The 21,348-nt window shown below is 38.0% G+C and overlaps 4 protein-coding genes across 8 annotated transcripts; all 4 read right to left on the reverse strand.

The window, feature by feature from the left end:
* Positions 1-30: 30 nt before the first annotated feature.
* Positions 31-1,406, reverse strand: LOC103991165 (PLASMODESMATA CALLOSE-BINDING PROTEIN 3-like). The gene is made up of 4 exons (XM_065115700.1): positions 1,227-1,406; positions 690-932; positions 589-622; positions 31-497 (listed from the first exon to the last, which is right to left on the reverse strand). The coding sequence occupies exons 1-4, from the start codon at positions 1,276-1,278 to the stop codon at positions 215-217; spliced, it is 612 nt and encodes a 203-aa protein (XP_064971772.1). The 5' UTR covers positions 1,279-1,406; the 3' UTR covers positions 31-214.
* A 2,218-nt stretch (positions 1,407-3,624) lies between these two features.
* On the reverse strand, positions 3,625-6,104 carry LOC135616472 (14-3-3-like protein GF14 iota). The gene is made up of 5 exons (XM_065115701.1): positions 5,753-6,104; positions 4,900-5,206; positions 4,419-4,506; positions 4,228-4,337; positions 3,625-4,125 (listed from the first exon to the last, which is right to left on the reverse strand). Exons 1-5 carry the CDS (start codon positions 6,066-6,068, stop codon positions 3,903-3,905), a joined length of 1,044 nt encoding a protein of 347 aa, XP_064971773.1. The 5' UTR covers positions 6,069-6,104; the 3' UTR covers positions 3,625-3,902.
* Positions 6,105-6,504: 400 nt separating this feature from the next.
* LOC103991003 (probable mitochondrial-processing peptidase subunit beta, mitochondrial) lies at positions 6,505-14,033 on the reverse strand. The gene is made up of 9 exons (XM_009410342.3): positions 13,338-14,033; positions 10,366-10,530; positions 10,085-10,222; positions 9,833-9,984; positions 9,630-9,738; positions 7,764-7,862; positions 7,497-7,562; positions 7,250-7,357; positions 6,505-6,877 (listed from the first exon to the last, which is right to left on the reverse strand). Exons 1-9 carry the CDS (start codon positions 13,980-13,982, stop codon positions 6,791-6,793), a joined length of 1,569 nt encoding a protein of 522 aa, XP_009408617.2. The 5' UTR covers positions 13,983-14,033; the 3' UTR covers positions 6,505-6,790.
* Positions 14,034-16,065: 2,032 nt separating this feature from the next.
* On the reverse strand, positions 16,066-20,211 carry LOC103991002 (microtubule-destabilizing protein 60-like). 5 transcript variants are annotated; one of them, XM_009410338.3, is made up of 7 exons: positions 19,318-20,211; positions 19,189-19,228; positions 18,962-19,039; positions 18,038-18,154; positions 17,140-17,247; positions 16,956-17,060; positions 16,066-16,531 (listed from the first exon to the last, which is right to left on the reverse strand). In XM_009410338.3, the coding sequence occupies exons 1-6, from the start codon at positions 20,025-20,027 to the stop codon at positions 16,977-16,979; spliced, it is 1,137 nt and encodes a 378-aa protein (XP_009408613.2). In that variant the 5' UTR covers positions 20,028-20,211; the 3' UTR covers positions 16,066-16,531; positions 16,956-16,976. The 5 variants fall into 5 exon arrangements, with proteins under 5 accessions (XP_009408613.2, XP_009408615.2, XP_009408616.2 ...); XM_009410340.3 differs by having other exon boundaries at positions 17,140-17,217; positions 19,318-20,152; XM_065115702.1 differs by having other exon boundaries at positions 16,391-16,531; positions 18,962-19,036; positions 19,318-20,152.
* Between the last annotated feature and the right edge of the window lie 1,137 nt (positions 20,212-21,348).

Genomic DNA, 21,348 nt, shown 5'->3' on the forward strand with positions numbered 1-21,348 from the left:
TATCTTTAGAACACTCCAGAAGGAATTTTATAGGGATGCATGACACGATCGAAATGAAGAATAAAACAGGGTTGGTCCATTTGACAGTAAGAACAGCTCATCAGTGACAACAGAGAAGAGAACCCATGTGGCCCGGGATGGAAGAAGAAGAAGAAGAAGAAGAAGAAGAAGAAGAAGAAGAGAGACAAACCATTCCAGGGTTCCCCCAAGCACACTAAACTCTTACGAGAAGATATGCCTCTGCATCAACATCAGCAGAATCACGTATCCATTTTTGCACAGCCATCGTCACCACTGTAGCGTCGAAGCCAATTCCCGAGCAAATGAGAGTGAGGAGGAGCCAACCTATCCCCGGCCTGAGGAGGAAACCACCGTGGTTAACGTCACTGGTCAAGCTACCGGACGGCCCCAATCCTCCCGGTACCCCCATTGGTCGGAGTGAAGGTGGTGGGTGGGTGGGGTGCTTGTTGGCCGGTGTCGAACTTGTGCCAGAAGCACTGGAGGAAGAACAGCGAGCAGAGAGAAGAAGACATCGTAAAAGAGATGCTGGATTACGTTCCACAGAAAAGAAAATGGTCAGAGATGAACCTGGAAGATGCAGGGTAAGCGCAGCCACTGCTACCTGAGGTCAAACAGATGAAGATTATTGCTGCACTCGTTAGGGAATCAAGAAGATGCTGGTGACTTACTTGGATCCGTAGTGGTAATGGTGGCGGTGCCTGAGAAATCACAAGCCCCCTGTGCCTGCCCCTTCCTCTGGTAGTAGCTGTTAGCAGCATAAGAGCAGTGGGCTCTCACGGTGTTGGGATTGTAACAAGCTCCTCCGTTCTGGAGAATGGGGGTGCAATCAGCCCCAGCTCCACATGCATAGTCCAGTGTTTTCTGGAGAGCTGCATCGGCCATCTCAGGCCTGCACACACACCAAGCAGCGTCTGCCACCAGAGAAGAACATCTCCAGAAGGATTAAAAGACTAATGATCCTAATTGTGTGTTTTTGTTTGTTTCTCACAAGTAAACATTTTCCATTTCACAAGTTTGGGGAAGAAATGGAGATGGAACATGCGATTTAGGTGTTGCTGCAAACATGAACAGAAACTTAAGAAAAGACCAGAAAAACAACAATTTGGCATGTAGATTGAGCATCAGAACAAGCACCGAAACAATGCGTCTCATCAAAGATTACCAAGGATGAGATTTATTTTGAAGTGATGTTAATTACGCCTTACCTGATCCACCAACCATGGTCAACATGAGAAGTACGAGAGCTAGAGAAGCCATATCAGAGAGTCAGAGAGAGAAAGAGAGAGGCTTTGTGTTGTCTTCGCGGCAAGGGTTTCTAATGCTTCATTTACTGATTAGTTTATCGCCTGCCTTCTCTGGACGCAGTGTCGCTCGGAAGAGTGCCACCATCCTCGCTCGCTGTTCATGTCCCTCATGTGTGGAGTCAAGAGAAGATCCAAAGGTCGGGGGTTGGCGTGCTGTCTCCATGCGCCGACAGTGGCCGCCGTGCAGCATCAGAATCTAGATTCGTCGATGCTGATAGGAGAGGAGGCATGTCATATTTGAACAGTAAACAGCACGCACACATCATGATACATTTTTTGGTTCGGAATCTTCCTCTCCACCACCGACGGACTACGACCCATTATTTCTGTAAGTGTCAAAGGTGAAGACCAGACTGTTTCTCTTTGTGTTTATAGGATTAAAAATGAGATTTACGACGGATCTGCTGACCCAATAACTCGAGAAATTTCCTGCCCATAAATAAAAAACCCTGATGCAGTATATAATGATGTTCCATATGAACTACTCGCTCTCTCTTATTAGCATTCATTCAGAAAACTAAGACGAATCACAAGTAAAAATCCTATCAACCCTTATGGTTATTACAAAACTTGAAATTATTTTCATAGATAATAATAGATTTCTCATCATGTGCCTAACAATAATGCTTACTTACAAGAAGTCGGGATATCTGCCTGCGAAGTTAGGTATCACTCTAATTCATCATGAGCCTAACATTGCCGGATCTCCAAGTCCAAGTTCTTACACTACGATGAGTGTTCGTTGCTTACTCGATCGCCATTTTTATAATTTATAAGTGTTGGGATGTTAGATTATAAGATCATATCTAATTAAATTTTAATTATGATTATCGATCAGTCAATAGAAAGAAAACTTAATAGAATTCATCTTTATACGAAGGACTTTTCTAATTACCTCTATGTTCTCGTCGATAAAAGAATAAGACCTTTTAGTATATCAGATAGATAGATCAGTAGATCAGATAAAAGTTTTCTGAATGATATCGAAAGTTACGTATTATATATTTAATTTGTTATTTGATTTCAATTTTTGGTATTAAATTATCTCAGTTTGTATATCGAAAGGTACGTATTGCATATTTATATTGAATGATCTCAGTTTTTGATATTACAGTTTTTAAATTTACATGCAAATCTCAAACTCTTATGAAATATGAAATGATAATAACAAACGGAGATGATTGAAGCTTAATGGCTCACATTTCTTTTTCCATTGCCATCACATACAAACGGAGGTATCTCATCGTTGTTCACGTGTAGTTCCAACAAATGTGCTTGACGAGGTTGTAGCATTTCCTTCGCCAGCTATCGCTCTATTTTCCGGTCATGACATTGACATTTGGGAGGTGGCATACAGTTGGAAAGATATATACATATATATGACGGATCGGAGACGACCCAAAATAAAATAAAACATCAAGCGGCATAGAAAAATTTCTCGTATATCCGAATTAGATCTATTTGTGTGCCTGACCGGCGTTCCATAATTCGACCACTTCGTTTGCATGTGGATTACTGGAATCAATCTGCTAACAGGTTGAATTTAACTTTTGATTGATTAGTAGGTAGAGACTTTAAACAAAGAATGCCTTTTTTTTCAATTAGTAACGATGAACGGTGTTGGGACGACAACATCATCGAGGCCCGCATGTGACTGTTGTGGATGGAGAGAGTGACGACGAGAGGTAAGGGTCACTTTGCATTGACGCTAACACAGTTAACAAGAAACTATTTCGCTGCTTTGCAACTGCATTGGTGTCGATGCAGGTACAAAGATACTTTGCATCTGTGTCGACGTTGACACAGTTGTCGAGCAGTGAAAGGATCGCTCTACATCTGCATCATAACTGCATTGACATATCGCTTAACACTTGTGTCGACATTGATGTAAATACAAAGCAATCCTCACATCTCGTTGTCGCTCTCATTTCTCATCCATAATAGTCACCCACGGCCCCTAACGGTGTATAACTTAACAATTGTGTCGTCGATCATCACCACTAATTAGAATATTAAAATTATATTTTTTATTTATTATTTATATATTTTTATCAGTAAAATCGATGAATAAATAAAATTAGATTTTTTTTTACTTTCATAATTATAGAAATATTAATATGATTTTTTTTAATTTAAAAACTGAAACACTAAAAAAATATCTGAGTGTATAATTAACAGTGGATTTATTTGCCAGCACAGGGAAGAGCAATTTTTTTTCCTTTCCTTTTTTTTCTTTTTTTTTAATTAAAAAAATTCATTTGTCACCATCAATCAATGCATTCAGAATTGTAAGGATCGATTGGAAAATGGGTGTGGGCTCATCCTCCCTTTCCTTAAATGATCTTAGCAGTTGCTCAAAAGACAAAAGGGAAGAAGATAGCCAAACAAACAGAGGCCCGATTATTACATCAAACTTTATGCCTCCTCCGTTCATGCATATAAATAAATGTAGCATCAAAGAAATAAATCACCGTCAGTGCTGAGAAGAGGATGGATGGATGGTAGGTTAACAATAATTGATTCTTCTGTGTCTCTAAATGGATAGATAATGCCATGGAAATGGATAGCCACAAAACATTAGGATTGAGCATCTTGTACCTCAGGCTTAGCAGCAGCTGCTACGCCCGCTTCATTCTTGACTGCACCATCACCTCCGTCCTCAGGTAACTCAGAAGTCCAAAGAGTAAGGTTGTCCCTCAGCAATTGCATGATCAAGGTGCTATCCTTGTATGACTCCTCGCTCAGGGTGTCTAATTCTGCAATTGCTTCATCGAAAGCTTGTTTTGCCAATTGACATGCCCTGAGATGAGATCCCACACACACACACAAAGAAAAAGGTTCCGAGCGCTTTAATTTTTTCGCACATCAAACAAAACAGAGAAATCGGAAGGAACGACTGTACCTCTCAGGAGAATTCAGGATTTCGTAGTAGAAAACTGAAAAGTTGAGAGCAAGACCGAGTCGAATTGGATGGGTTGGGGGCAGCTCAGTGTTGGCTTTTTCAGAGGCATCCTACAAAAATAATAAAAGAAGATAATAATAATAAAGAACAACACGATCAGAACCAAGAGAACAAACAAACACTGGACGTGCCTGATAGCCCTTCAAAGACTGGTCGGCTGCTTCTTTCCTTTCTTCTTCGGTCTTGAACTCTGCAATGTAGCGGTAATAATCACCCTTCCTGTAAACAGAGTTGTTGTGCATGTTAAATAACAGGAAAGAGGACTCCGGAGACGATCACCACCAAATCAGCTATTCCATATCGTGATGAAATCGAGACAAGATTCGAATAGGCTACGGCTCGGTCCAAGAACCAATAATACATAAATACCACTAGGAAAACCAGAGAAAGTGAATGATAGATATACCAGACACACAACCAGAAAGCTAGAGATCATGTTTAGTTTTGATCTAGCACAAGGAAAATATTTATGTCTGTAACATATTGATACCATTGGCTTAACGATAAAGATGAACGAGTGAGCAATCAACACAAAAGTTCAAAAAGATACGAGACGGATGTAATAAACAGCATAAAATAGAAGAAACATAAGCGAGCAGAAAAATCTCTTACATTTTGGCATAAAATACTTTAGATTCGACGCTGCTGGAGAACGGGATGAGATGCTGATCGATGATGGCCAAGATGTCATCACACATCTGGGTGAGTTCTTCCTCTATCTTCTGCCGATAGTCCTTGATCAGCTTAACATTCTGCTCGTTTCCCTTTGACTCTTCCTTCTGCTCGATGGACGACATGATGCGCCAGGACGCCCGGCGAGCCCCGATCACATTTTTGTAGCCCACCGAGAGGAGGTTTCTTTCTTCGGCTGTCAGCTCCACATCAAGCTTCGCAACTTTCTTCATGCTTTCAGCCATTTCTGGGTGGAGATCGTGACAAGCACCGGATCAGTATTGTTACAATTCTCACCACCATCATTTTTTAATGCTTCAGGCATCAAAGAAAACCAAAGAAATCGTTTTCCCAGAAATAAATCAAAAATGAATTGCCTAAAATGGATATAGGGACGTGGACCTAAAGCAATCGATCCACCTGGTTAGGTATGATCGCCAGAAGAATCGCAAACCGCATGAGTCTTGCATGCAACAACCAAAAAATTAAAAGGCAAATGAGGGCTCGATGATCCAAATAATAATAATAACGTATTATTATAATCCATCAACGACTTACTAGATTTTAAAGAACAAAATTAAAGACGGAAGATGAAGATTAGATTAATCCCAAGGGACGAAATTTAACTGAAACCCACAAGTCTGTGGAGAAACGATCGTCTTTATCATCGGAAAACACACTTGTCAAGCTCTCATCTTTGGGATCGAAAAGAACAAGCTTTACAGGTAAAATCGAGGTAAGAAAAATAAATGAAGGGGGGGGGGGGGGGGAGGGGGAAAGAAAGGTCTCTCACCTTCGTAGCGCTCGGCTTGCTCGGCGAGCTTGGCCATATAGACATGGCTCTCCCTCACCTTCTCCGTCGACATGGATTTTCTAGGGTGGAAGAGGAAAAGAAGAGAACGGGAAACTTCGAACCAGAGAAGGAGAACCAAAGGATCCGAGTAGGGAAGAGGGAAGAGGGAGAGGGAGGAGAGGCGGGTATTTGTAGGTGCGGGTCGAGCGGGCGACGCGATAAAAGAGGCGGAGAAATGCTCCGGGGCTGCGGCTCGCCTGTATCGTCGGAGACAGGGAACGGAGCCAGACCACCAATCACAGCATACTAACGCCATGGACCCCTCTATTTATCCTTGCCCCTGTCTCACGTGATGCACACCATCCAATAGGCTGTAAGAGTCATGTTAGTAGCAATTTAAATACTACATCACGATATATATATATATATATATATATATATATATATATATATATATATATATATATATATATATATATATATATATATATATATATATAATAGTGTGATCTCGAAAACAGCTCAAGTTTATTACGAGATGTTAAGATGTAGTATTTACTCTTTCGCATAGAGAACCAACTATTTATCAGGGGAGTATAATTAGCTCACCATTTAATCAGCAGAATTTTTTTGCTTGATCTCATCCTCAAGGCAGCAACGGCAATGATCCACGCGTGATCCTGTCGCGTGTCAGAGGCCTGATAAATAAGACCGGTGAATTATAATGACAAACAGGTTTATTCACCAAAGACTGCAGGAGGATCAACCAATCCATTCTCCAATAAAATAGTAGTAACACGAAACATGATCCAAACTTGGAACAGGTTTTACAGGCAAAAAGAAAACGAATTCATGTATCTGGCATTCATTATTTCATTTGATCTTGGAATGTTACATCACAAGTACTGTGAACGGAAAGCAAAATCCTTCCAGACATCTGAAACTTTCATGGTGATTATGATCAACAGCAAAACAGGAAGGGCCAGTGAAGATCCCATTCTGAAGATCTAAAGAATAATTAAGAACTAGTGCCCACCATCAATAGCGGAGCAAATATGTGTGGCGCCGGAACCAGTTGTAATCTGGAAGGCTCTGGATTGGTCCCATGGCTGCAATTGCAACATCCTGCAAGGCCAAAGTCGCACCAGAGTTACATGATGATAATACAAAGGGTACCACAGACTGGAAAAGAATATAGACCTGTGGTGTTGCACATTCTCACTATATCAGATTAGTGAAAATATACAAGGGAGACTTTTTCAAGAAAAACTTCAAGGCTCACCAACTAGTAACACAAATCTTAAAAATTGGACATGATTCTAACACAAATCTTGGAGACAAAACTCCAATCACAGATGCTACCTAACACTGAAATGCAGGCTTGATTCTAGCATCATTTATGATACCACTCAAGTCCCCTACATCTATCTCGGTATCACTGACTTTTTTTTATCAATCATAAAGCATCGCTTTGTAAATAAGAAAAGTAAGCTATACCTGATCAAATATAAAACGATTGGCAACACGCTTAACAGTGCTAGCATCGACTGCATCTATCCTTGCAAAGAGTTCAGCAACTGGGACTCTTCGTCTATATGTAAGCATCTGCAAGCATTAAAAAGTATTAATAAAGATATGAAAGAGAGCAGGGTACATGATGTAAGACTTATTGTGACCAAGTAAGCATTTTTTTATGAGAGAGTAACAGAAAAAAGCATGTTAACAAAATAAAACAACTCATTACCTGACGGCCAATATCCTCGGCAACAGGGCTGGTTCCATCGATGTGAAGTTGAAGAGAAGATTTGAGCTGTAAATAACCATCGATTGATTGTGGCTTATACTTATAGACCAGCTAAGAAATTCAATAGAACATTCTACCAGTATGTAATTTTTGCTTATTCATCATAGTTTGGACATATTCTTGAACATAAGATTCTCTGGTTATACTCCCGAGTCTCCATAGTACCACCATAATGGAACAAATAAAGCACATGTGTCAATTAATTACCTGATTACATGCACGAGTAACATCAGCCTCCGAAACTCTGTAAGACAGCTTGCTTATCTCAGACATAATTGCATAAGCCAAATCATCCAAACAATCCGGCTGCTCATGAAAGGTGGAGAAATTTTAGCCAACAAATTTTAACTTGCACAAACAAAATCATGATTCCTATATTTAAAGCCACTGTAAAACAGAATCCATATTCCAATGCTTTGATGTAATCACCATCTGGCCATTAATACCATTAGAACTGAGCCCATGTATACCACTAACAAACAGCATATTCTCATAAATAAGGCAAAGGTAAGATTCATGCTGTTGAAATATCATGTGGTATCTATATGATGAACAGTATGAAATACTATGCATTTAAAAGAAATTCATTCTGAAAGACTGCTGCACAACTAAGGATGACACAAAGTTTAAGACTAGAAATTCAGGTAAAACTTGCATCAAGCTATCAAATAGAATTTGCATGACACATTTCAGTATGGGTAAAGCCTAATTGATTCATTTTCTACATAATGTCAACACATGCTTTAAACAGTTTCCTCATAGCAGTGATTCCGTACAAGCAATGTGAAAACTACCTTCTCAATGACTCATCATTGCAAAGTCAACTTGTTCAGAGACAAAGAACAATTCCTTTGTCATCCGCAAACAAACTACTTTAGTATCACAATTCCCATTGTACGGCCATATTTCATCAGTGCATATCATATACCATCGTATAGTGAAAAAAAGATTAAGTACACCTCAAAGTTCGGCAAGAACTAAGAAGCAGGTTTAACAGGAGGCTCTGGTAAGATTACTATAAATAACAACAATTTTTTTGAACAAAAACTTGCCAGCTACAAGGATCCATCCTTACATGCAATTTAGCGCTGACAGTGGAGCAGGTGTCATCCAAGAGCAAACATGTACATTGTGTAATTGATTGTGTCAAGTCTTACCCGATTTCATTCCTCACAAGGACACCTCAAGTTTCAATTACTCTTCCAACCAAAAATAAATCATGGCCATCCTACGTGGTGAAGAAGCAACCTTGTAGTTGCCCTCTATATCAGAACTAAACAATTGCAAGTCAAAATGTACAGGACTTTAATATTGTTGCCAGTATCTTTTGATGATTAAGGCAACTAAAACTACAGAATAGATAAAGACTCACTTTTTTCCAGAGATATGATAAGGTGTAAGGATACTGTTCGTTCTTTAATTCACAGATTCACTTTGCTAAGAGCTTATTCAACATATTGTGGTTTTAAGATTTGACAAATTAGGATCAAGATCGAATTATGTAGACCACTTCAGAAACTTGTTATCTTACAATTTGTTCTCCCAACAGAAATTCGTAAAACTATTACTTGTTCCCAGTAATACTAGACAGCACAGGTGTATATATTGCTCAATATACTAGTCCAACCAGTTACCCAAACTGATACTGCTTCAAAATTTAAATCCTTGGAGTAAATATCTTCAAACTTAAATGATAAGCTAGAATCTTAATCATCATTTGAATTATAAATGGTCAAAGTATTTATAAGCTTATTCAAATAAAAAGAACTCAAAATTAGACCATAAACTGCCTCTAACTGCTCCAATTAGATAACAGTAAAAATCAACAAATTGAAAGCAACTCTACTGAAATTGCAAGTTTCTGGACATAATCCTGTGCTTAATTTTCACAATTCACAAATCACCAAAAGCAATGAAACCTGAGGCGAAACTTTTACACATCAGGCTGTATACATCTTTGAAAATGAAAATATGCTAGAAATATCGCTTTTAATGAACCAATCACCATTTAGTGATATCCACTATCAACTTCAGCATTTCCTATCTGGATAAAAACATAAAAAGATCACTAACCTTGGCAACTGCATAAACACCAAACAGACCAGTGTCTTTATAGTTTGTATTGAAAGCCATCATGCTTTCAGCAATCTCATTAATGGCTATTCTTTGGGACAGCTCTGAACTGCTTAAAATCGGGCATGCGATCAATACAGGTCAAAACTTGGATTTAAATATTAATATCATCTGAGCCTATGAAGAAGACTATAACAACCCACCCCATGTGCTTTCCACCACCAGCGTTCTTGTTCCAAGAACCTAGCATAGACTGCATGACCATTAATGCAATAGAATCTGGGTCTGTCCAAGATGCTCCACTAAATGCAACCGCAAATTGCGCAAGTGGAATATCATCATCTATTATCCTAACCTGGACATGGCAAACTTTAGAGGCAAGAAAGAATATTGTGATAAAAAAACAACATATCTAAGAGAGAATAATGGCCAAACATTTAAAATTGGGTTCCCACCTCAGAACCCGTGAAAATAGCTGGTTCCTTCGCGACCAATTCGGATGCTGTAGTAGGATCATTTGAAAGCTTTGTGAACACCTTTTTAACGTGCTCAACTATGTCCTCATGTTTAACAGCACCAGCAGCTGAGATGACCTAAACCATCATAAACAAAAACTAAAAGTTACACCAGCTAAAACTAGGGAAATTTGTAAAAAAAAAAAAAAGCAGGTGGCTGGGTCAGTCTAATACAATGATCACACAGAAAATCAAGAATGGTAATCCGAATAAAAACACACCATTCTAGGGGCTGTGTAATGAGTGGATATGTAGTTCTTAAGGTGCTCTTTAGTAATAGTCTTGATGTTCTGAGCAGGTCCTAGAATGGTTCTGCCAAGTGGAGTATACTGGAATGCAGTTGCATGCAAATGATCAAAAATAACTTCTTCAGTTTGTCCCTCAACCTACATGACAGAGAAAGATGATATTAACATACAGTACCAACTAACAGTTCATATAAAAGTAATCATCAACAAGTTTACTGAGGTTTTCCTAAAACAAATGTTTAATGTGATGTCAAAAACACAAATCTGGGAGATCAGTATATCCAATGAACTCCATAAAATTAAAATGTGTTTCACTTTAAAAGTTTATATAAGGAAAATGGTATGCAAGTGATGACATGTTAAGATAAAATAACCTTAGGTTATCCTGGCTAGCATGTTTACCTGACAAAAGGGAAGAAAAAAAAAACAGGAACACAGCTTCCGGATCATTTTTCAAACTGCTAATATTAAACCAGCTACAGTAACATAACACAAGAAGCAGCAGCAACAACAAAATCATAACACCCAACTACTTGGGATCAACTACGTAAATCTTTTGCTGCCATAACACAAGCAAACCAAAGTTTATGCATAGAGTAAGAAAATATTATACTGCTAAAAATTGTGGGCAGGACACATTTGGGTTACAAGCAATATAAATTACATAAGTTGCATCAAAGTTATATGCAAATAATTTATCACAAAGAACACATGAAGATGAACTCAATCAAATATTCCTCAGCTAAACCAACCAACAGGATTCAAAACAGAAATTGAAACAGACAGAAACAAGTAGTAAAAGAAATTCCAGGACTATAAATCATCATACTCAACTCATATTCAATTCAAAATCTACAGACAGTATCCATGATTACAGGGACCAAATCTCAAAATTTAAAGCAAGAACATTTCACTTGTTCGCTTTTGAACAGACTTCCTTTTTCTTGGGATTGGACAGACAGTTAAAATGATCAAATAATAGGCATAAATAGGCAGAATTATAACATCAATATAATTGTGTATTTTGTACACCATGTTACCCATTATAAAAAAATATAAGCCGATAGAATCAACATCCTTCAACATTGACTTTAAAAACAGAAGACACATTTGACTACTAACAGATTTATGTTATAACAACACCAATAAATTAATGAAATAAGAAACATCAACAAGCAAATGTTTGAGTGAACCATTACAATAGATGATATGAAGATTAATAAAGAACAATAGGCACTTCTCCAATTGCTTATCCATAAACTACTTTGTCATTAATATCCATGTCAATAATAGCCATCAGACCCCTCTCCACTATTATATATCCATTTGCTGGTATAGATACAAACAAACAGATATATGTACGCCAGAAAAAAAGATACTGAATCAACAGAATCTTTTCCCAGCACCTCCCATGTCTACATTGTAGTGTACATTAAAACTCATAATTTATTTTGATGCACTAATTGATAGGTCATGTAAGACAAAACTTAAGATCGAGTAAAAGGCTCTGACCATACAAACACAGTAGCAACAGAGTCTGGTTTTTTAACTGAAAATTGTAAGATATCAATTAAATTACACTATTCACTCCACTCAATTTCAAAGACCATGCTCAAACCAACTTCTACTATTGGCAGCAGTTCTCCAATATATTTTTAATTGTCAGTATTACTTCATGACATGTTATCTACTGAAAATAAAAAAGGTCATTCCTCCTATGTAGCCCAAATAAGCACAAACAACAAAAAGCATATAACTGACAACATTGTTTCTTCTTATGCATCTGTTGACTAAGTGTAAACATTTCTTAATCTTCCACATTAATTGCGTAACCTACTGGATAATTTTTGAACCCACATTCTCATCATGAATAAAAGAGTTTTTGAAGAGGGAACACTTCTTTAACATCAGTCATCTAATACAGTACCAGAATGGACACAAAGTTTGACACTATAATGCTTCTCATCCATTAATCTTGTAACATAAACATGAAAAATTCATTTATAAAGAAACAGCTACCAGAATATGCAACCTTCACAGCTACAGTTTATTGTTTTTACAAAAATTAATATAACCATAAACCCCTTGCAACATATTATTCATGTTTTCATTAATAACGTTATGGTAAATGCCAAACATGATGAACATGCAACTCTTTCATCTCCTTGGGTTGAAAAAAAAATATATCCAGTGTGATTTTCTTGTTAGCTTCCTGTCATAACCTACTAAATTATTTTCACCAGAAAGCTAAATGGTATCTAGACAGTAGATGTCTGACAGAAACGTAAGAAGATGCTAAATCACCAAGAACAGAGACTTTTTAGGAACCCACTGTATCGTGTATTACCAACAACATACTATCGATGGACTTTCACTTATATTTCCTCAGTTGTGTGATGATGCATGTAAAACCTCTAACACACACTGCTTATAAGTACCTAGCATCTTGATGCAGCAACATATTCAAAGTGTTTTATCTTAGCCAATTACTCATGTAAACTAATTATCTTCACCCTCAAGTTATTGCCTACAGTATCCAATTCTGTTTGCTAACAACTAATGGATCAGCGAATATATAAAATATAGATCAAATGTCTAATAAATTAATATAAAATAACAACGCAATGAAAGCAGAAAGTATAATAAGAGACTGCCAGAACTGATGTCATCAATTTCAAGGTTAGTATAACTCATCAATTCAGTCTCTTGACCTTCTTTTGTTTTTTCTTTAAGCCATAAGATCTCTGATACAAATTAGTAACTGGCTGATAAACAATCAAACTATAAACAAGAAGCAATCAGAGTTGGATTAAAAGAGTAACTGTGAACTTTGTTCGAGGCAAAAAGTGTGATTAACAATGTTCATCGACTTTGAAGTGGATATTTTAGAAAAAGTTGGTCTTTTACAACGGAGGAGGTACAAGATACTAAATTCTGAATTATACCTCTTCCATCTCCCTGAGGATGACATCCCGCTCCCTCTCAATGCGCTTCTCATCGAAGCATGAATTCTGAAGTATGTCCGCAAGGATCTCGAGCGCCTTGGGCACATCCTTATCCAACACCTTGGCATAGTAGGTGGTCTGCTCCCTCGAGGTGTAAGCATTCAGATGCCCCCCCATGTTCTCGATCTCCTCCTCCAGCTGCCGCACCGTCCGTGACTGCGTGCCCTTGAAGATCATGTGCTCCAAGAAGTGCGCGGTCCCGTTGGTCTCGTCGGTCTCGAATCGGCTGCCGGCGTCGATCCACACGCCGACGGTGGCGGTGCGGGAGGAAAGGGTGGACTCGGTGGCGATGCGGAGACCGTTAGGGAGGGTGGTGACGCGGGTCTGCGGCGCGGCGAGGACGGACGTGTGGTCGGCGAGGGCGGGGTGGGGGGAGGCGTAGCGAAGGAAGCGGGGGTCGGGGTCGTCGAGGCGTTTGATCTTGGACCGGACGGCCTCGGCGAGGCGGTCGTAATGCATGACGGGGGGCTTGGCCGGGGCTGGGGCGGCCAGGTCTGGGAAGGCAAAGGCAGCTGCGGTGGAGGCGGATCGGCTGGAGAGGAGGAGGGGGCGGCGAGAGAGGGTGAGGAGCTTACGGATCGCCATGGCTAGGGTTAGGGGAAGGAAGAATGGGAAGAGAGAGAGAGAGAGAGAGAGAGAGAGAGAGAGAGAGAGAGAGCTTAATAGATTTCTCAGTGGCAGGCTCCTCATAGCCCAGAACATCTAATGTGACTGATTTCACCGGCCCAAAATTCTAAAGTTGTGGAGCAAGGTCTCAGTAGATGGCCGGCCCAAAATTCTAGTGTGCCTATCGACCTCAGATCCTGCAAGCGAAGGCCGGCCCAAAATGCTAGGCCCAAATGCTCACTAGATGGATCTGATCTGATTCATCGTTTGCCTGTAAATAGCCAGTCCTCACCGTTGTTTGATTTTGATTCCGGATCAATCGTTTTTTTTTTTCTATTTTTTTTCTCAAAAACAAGAATCAGAGTGATTTTTTAATTAAATTAATTATTATTATTATTATTATTTTATTTGAATTATCGTTTTTTTTTTATTATTTTTAATTAAAAATAATTTTAAGTATGAAACAAAATTTATAAATTTATTTTTAAATTTAGATAAATATGTATAACTGTAATGAGTGTAATGTCATGAAAAAAAAATTGATATAAAAAATAAAGGATGAATTCAAACTCATAACTTTGAGAAATTCAAGTAGAGATTTTTTTTTTTTTAAATACTCATTCTACCCCTTTTGGCTATTGCCCTCCACCGTGCTGTCGTGTCTTCACCCCATCAATCACCTCCCTCTGCCATGCTAGTTATTCCTTTCTTATCACAAACAAATCTATACAAAGGATATTCGATGTAGTATTTGTATATATTTATATTTTTTTTATTTTGTTCATCCTTTTTACAAAATGTAGAGAGCTTATAGTAGGCTTGACATCCTCATTTTAATTAGTTTTTATAGTCATCTTAATCATATAAGTATAAATTATGTAAAAATTGCCAACTCGATGAATTCAATACTTATGCAATGGCTTATATGTGGACAATAGTTTATCCATGGCTATACTAAGGCAATCAAAATTGAATGTCATGAAGCATAAAGATTTTCTCTTCCGTATAGAAATGATGCATGTTTAGCATGTTACTAAGCCTTGAGGGATACAGTGAAGGTTGTAGTGCCGAAGAGTTGTAATATAGTAAGTGTGTTCATGGTGGAGGAACAATGCACAGTTTGCTTAAGAAGACAGAAAATAGTCCAAGAGGATAGTAGTATTGAAACTTCCAAAGAGAAAGATAATAAGAGAAAAACTACTCCAATGGGACAGATATCCAAGAGGGATAAGTTTCAATTTTCTAAAGGGAGGATTATATGTAATAGACTGCACATGTTGATTAGGTACCTCAAGACAACGGCTCCATAAAGCTCAATAGATTTAGCGAGTGATGAGAAGTCATTGTATGATCTCGCACGAGGTAATACGTTGATAGACATTATAAGACACACTTAAAGCCAATGTAAGAATCAGACTTAACGAAGGGCTGACCTGTGGAATAGTAAGCACGAGGAGTACTATCAACTTATTGCAAACCGATTAGTGGAGCAACTTGTGTGAAACTTAGTGAAATACTCAAGCCACATGAAGAGAGTCGATATATAAAACGAAATATAGAGTATATATATTAAGTTTTTCTTGGATAGAGGTTAATGCCATGAACTATTACAGAGATAAAAAATAAAATCATATCATTATGGTAACTATTTTAATTTATTTTAATTTTATTCTCAGTAGATTATAACATTTTTTTTTGTCTCCCTATCCAACGTGAGACAAAGTAATTTATAAGAATTAGATGAGTATAATTTCGAGGATGATATCCTCCATATATGGGTAATTTAGTCATTTGAAAGATGGAGGTGTTGTTATTTTTCATTGGGTGGCACAAACTTTTGTATGTCATTCAGAAATCCCATTGTGGCATTATTATAGTCATCAAGTCAGGGGGGAACATATGCTGTATAAAATGTAGGAAAGCTTGGCTTCACTGTCTTGGCTTTTGACCTTCTGGTTTTGTGCATTACAGCTGAGCTCAATGTCTACAATCCTTCTTATTCTCTCCATAATAAAAGTTGTGATACAAATGACATTATTCCTTACAATGATGCATAAAAATCTGGACAATTGTGCTCAGTCGCAAGAGGTTTTCATGTGGTTCTGCTTACAAGCTCATAAGTTTATGCCAAGTGAGGCGAGAAACAATGAATGCATTTTAACTCTCTTCTAGGAACAAGGCTTGTCATTTGCCGTACAGTTGTTACAGTTATTTCTAATCGCAAGCAGTCAAATGTGCCAACATAAAGTTTTCACATTTGCTCAGACAAATATGTAAATGGATTATTTTTTGCATCGCAAACTGAAAAAATCAAGATCAAGGCAAGAAAAATAGAAGCTTCAAACGTTGCTTAGTCAGGCAAACAAAAGGGTCAGCTCCAAATGTTGAGAATTTTAGCTGAGAATGGCATCCTGCAATTTGAATGAACTTGAGCCTTCACAAGTGCTAGAAGAATTTAGTTTACCAACGACAGTTGGGTATTTAAAAGAATTGGTCTGTCAGATACATCCACGCTTCGATTCATTTACCTGGCATTAGAACATGAACAAATGAGTGAGAACATACCATCATCGATAAATCTCAAGTGTTTGCTGATCATCAAATAGAATTTATCTACATGCTAAACAAATGAATTATATTAGCATCTCTTGTGGCTATCATCATATCCAGCCAGAAATTATTTTCTGACAAGCAAAGACTCAAAATAATCAATATCCACACGTTATTAGTCCTCCTTGATTGACTTAAGACACTGAGCTTACTGGTTCAAAGACGCTAATTGTTCCTTCACAATGCATATGATTAAATCTCGACTCTTTCGGAACTACCGTGCAGGGTTTTGTTGATTTCTATTACAAAAATGAAACATATAACGAAGGAGCTAAATAGGTTCCGTAAGAGTAGTAAGGTTTCAGAATACAGTGAAGAGCAAGAAACAAGTTAGATGCTTACTTTCTCGGGTTGAAGGGTTGATCAAAGTACAGCATGGGCTGGTCTCACAGTACTATATCTCTTTTGGATTCTGATTCTTCCTATTTCCTTGTCTTGATCTTTAAACTTTCAAACAGAACTCATATTAGCTGAGTGAGAAAAGGGAAACTGTAATGACACATGACAATGAAGAAAGGAAACGTACTTTATGTTCGGAAGCTATTCTGAGGTCTTCTGAATTTAGATTGTATACCTTATCCTGCCTCTCTCTCTCTAACGTTGTCTGCTTGATAAAATCCACATGCTCAGCAGCCTTTCACATTAATCACAATGTAATAATGAGGAAAATACAATTTTAAACGAAAGTGGCATTTGTTTGAACAAAAATTCTGTAGAAGCCTACGTGAAGATCAAACTCAACATGTTCACTATGAAGAACGAGATTAATTGGTTCAGTTAGCTCCTTTATGCCAGGCTTTGGCGGGTACCATTGCATCAAAGATCAATGTCACTATCGGTAGTTGATCTTGAGTTGGAACTATCAGTGATGGAATATGTAAATACAATCAGATTGGCCTATAAAACAGACCATATGTATCAATCCAGTAGCGTTTAAATCAAAATTTCCTATAAAATTTTGATCCATTTTAGTTCTTACAAAATCTAGGTTGAAACTAAATTGCACTCATATTTAAAATTCATTAGATTGTGTGTCTGTGTGTGTATATATATATATACACACGCATATATACTTTCAGTTATTGCAAACTACATTTGGTTTGGTTGTGTGTGATCATTTCTTTTATGTTCTGAGATGTTTCAAGGTTGTTATTGTGATAATTTGCTAGCATAATTTCTTGTCACAATTAACTCTAACCAGACATCTTATGATGGTTTTGTTCAATCGTCACTGATCTAAATATGTATTGCATGAATATAATTCTTCAGTCTGCTGAATAATCAAATTGAAGATAGGTAAAAAAAATTAGTCATGTTGTTATAGGACCTCTATTAGTGCCACTGAATATTCTACTAAATACTGCCTTCTGTTCTATGATATGCATGCAACTGATTAGAATTAAGAATGTGATTAAATGTGAAACCTCAGGTTCTTCCATATTCCATGTGAGCCTTTGCGTGAAGGGTTTTCTTTTCTCCTCCTCCAAAAGCACCCCTCTTATTTTCTTGGTAAAGTTCTCCTCTTTGCATCTTCCTCTTTGCTGTCAAAGAAAATTTTCAATCTGTTCAGATTCATTGAACAGTAATAAGCTTATAACCAAATCTATCTTGAAACTTCATATTATCTGAGGCTGATTAGAAATTATGTACAGAATTTTAGTTTTCAGGCATTACTAACCCTGATCTCGAGGAAGAGAAAAGGAACAAGGACAGATACGAAAGAAATTGCACACTTGTCTAGTAAATCCTTCCAACAGAAATAGCATGCTAAATGAACACAGATTTTGCATAATGCCTATCCAAGAAATGTGTAAAATCCTTGTAGACATTTTTTATGACAAGGTGGATTTGAAGCAGCCGATATTGAGACTGAATATCCGACGAATTTCCAGATTACTTTTTGCTCCTTGCCAAGAAGAAGGAAGCCTCTTTGCACCATTGATTTACCACTACTTGAGGTTCAAATTCAAATGAATTACCTTGTTTCTCAAGGCTTTGTCATCAGTCATCTAAGCAGAGTAAACAACCCATGCAGATCCATAAAATTGAGGCCATGAAATGTGCGCATGCGGCAAGCGCCCACATTAGTCTTCCTGCCTTTCATCTTTCTTAGACTAAAAGAATTCCAGGAAAAGAAAGGTCTCCTATGCATTTCATTCTTTCTTAAACTAAAAAGAGTACAAATAACTTTTAATCGGAAAAGAAGAATTGATTCTCTCAATACCGTGTTCGGATGAAATGTCAGATTCTAGGACCTCATTTCCATAAACTAATTTCAAACCCACTATATTCTCTATCATTTTCTATGTACAAAAAGAGAAGATATCAGTATCTAAACGTCGGAATACCTCAGTCCTCAGCTTGAGAGGTTGGTGTGTCACTTTAGGCTTCTTATTCAGGCTACTTCCCGGAGAACCAGTTCTCTTCTAGAATGCATAAATAGTTAATGCCAAAGAAACGTAAACCTTACTTATCGAGTAAAAAACATGCTATAAAGAAGCAACACAAATTTGATATGCCAAACAGGATCTACACAATAGGAGATATACAAGATTATGCATGGAAGAATTCATACATTGCATCTGTTAGCTCGGCCATCTGATTCACTATTCCATCTGTTGGCAACATTAAGAAGGCAACAAAATTAAATCGATGGTTACCGACAATAATCAGAAAGAAAAGATGTCTTGATAGTATCACTGACCTATCACCGTTGCTGTTCACCGAAGACTGCATGGTGGAATCTCCGTCGTCGTCCTCACCATGGAAAGAGGATGAGTAAGAGGCAACTGGGGAATAGGAGGCCCCAGTGACATCCGCCTTCGTCGGAAGCTGCAAAGCTGGCAGGGCCCAAGTCATCACCTTCCGCTTGCTCTGGCCTCCGCCGTCGCCCTTGGTCTCCTTGGAGATTGAAAAGAGCCTCTCGAATGTCTTCACCAGATACATCACGCGCCCGGCCCCCGGCTCTGGTAAGCTACTCATGGCTTCTTCCAGCATCATTCTCCTCATCATCCTCATCTTCGAACTCCCCTCCAATTCTCCAGTCCCTGGTTCTTCCGCCAGCGAACACCAGATTTCTTCGCGATTCTTCTTCATTTTCTCTGTTCCATCTGCCTGAATTCTCGCAAAGGGCTTCTCCTGCGGTGTGCCGAGGCCACCGCTGGCGACTTGTCGACGTTTCGTGGACTTGAAATCCCTGTTTCCTTTCACCGAATCCTTCTCACCAGCAGCCGTTCGCTTCGCATTTGCTAGGGAAGGAGACGACGACATCTTCGGCACCGATTTCTTCGTTTTTGCGGACAGGATCGCCGGAGACCTGATTGATCTCGGCGGAGTGGAAGCGGCAACATTTGGATCGATGTTCTCCGAGAGATAACATCTCGGGGCACGGTACTTCTTGACAGGGGTCGTCATGCTGCCGTTCCGGTCCCCGGAATCGATCACAGAGCTAGTCGGAAGCGGAAGAAGTGAATCTAAACACGAAGCTCGACGATCTGGAGATGGGTTTAAGTAGGCTGAGAGGAGCGGGAGATAGAAAAAGGTGGGAGTTTTGAGGTTGGATTGGGGCGGAGGGATTATAACGTTGTGGGTGCGGAGGCGGCGACCTCGCAACGGCTAGTTGGTGATGATTTAAGGTAAGTATTTAACATACGATTTAGCCGTTGGATTAAGCATCGTATTAAAGGTTTTTGCACATTTTAATTACTCAAGTTTTTAAGATATAAATATATATATATATGTATGATTTCACCTTTTGTATTTTAAATAGAAAAAAAAAACTATTGATCAAATGCTGAATTGTTTTTTTCATTTTTAACCCGTGCCACTAATTATAATGATTCATAGGATGAGTAATAGTGCAAACTTTAGACAAGCTTTAATATCTCAATTGAGTAAAAAAAAAATTCAATCATCATGTCTTACTTTCACTCTCAATACTTTTTTTTTGTTAGGGTCATCGACTTTTACATTTTGATCTATCTTACTTTTGGATTTATACTTTTGTTTTTTTTGAAGAGTTAGAGAATGTTAAGATACTCTTATTTTTCAACAAAGAATTAACTCATATAAACAAGCGAAAGAGTTGTCACTTAAGGCCTCAACCACCCAAAATATGAAATATATAAAGAAAAATATCTGAAAGCATGGCTCTAAACAATACTAGTACGATTACGAAATTGTCAAAACTACATCGCTTGGACTCTTCGGGATGATACTAATACTACTAGATTGTTAGATAGTACCACCGTTTAAAATAGATTGCTAAGCCTAATAAAATAATATATAATTCCTCGATACAATAATCTTTCACTATTCTCCAACTCGACAATTGGCTCTTTAATGGTCCGAATCTATAATACAAATATTTCTTACATTATTCACAAGTTTATCTATTGATCTTATTATCTAAGGGGCCTATCAATAGATATCTATTGCTCATTTCATGCCGTGAACATGATGAAAAGGTGTTTATTAATAAAAACTCAAGATGTATGCACCGAAGAAAGAATCATCAGAAATAGAATATCTCTGAGCAGTGCAATTTTGTTACAATATTTTTTTCAAGTGCTCAAGTTGTGATTGGATCCAAAATCTACTTAAAAAGATATAATATTTTAAATATAGTCAAAAGGATTATCGATTAATGAACCACGATACTCTAACTCGTTTTAAAAAAGTATTATAACCCATTTAATTTGACACTGAACCAATTTGGTTGGTTCAATTAGCTGAG

The sequence above is a fragment of the Musa acuminata genome, chromosome BXJ2-7 (genome assembly GCF_036884655.1).
Source record: "Musa acuminata AAA Group cultivar baxijiao chromosome BXJ2-7, Cavendish_Baxijiao_AAA, whole genome shotgun sequence".
NCBI classification, from domain to species: domain Eukaryota; kingdom Viridiplantae; phylum Streptophyta; class Magnoliopsida; order Zingiberales; family Musaceae; genus Musa; species Musa acuminata.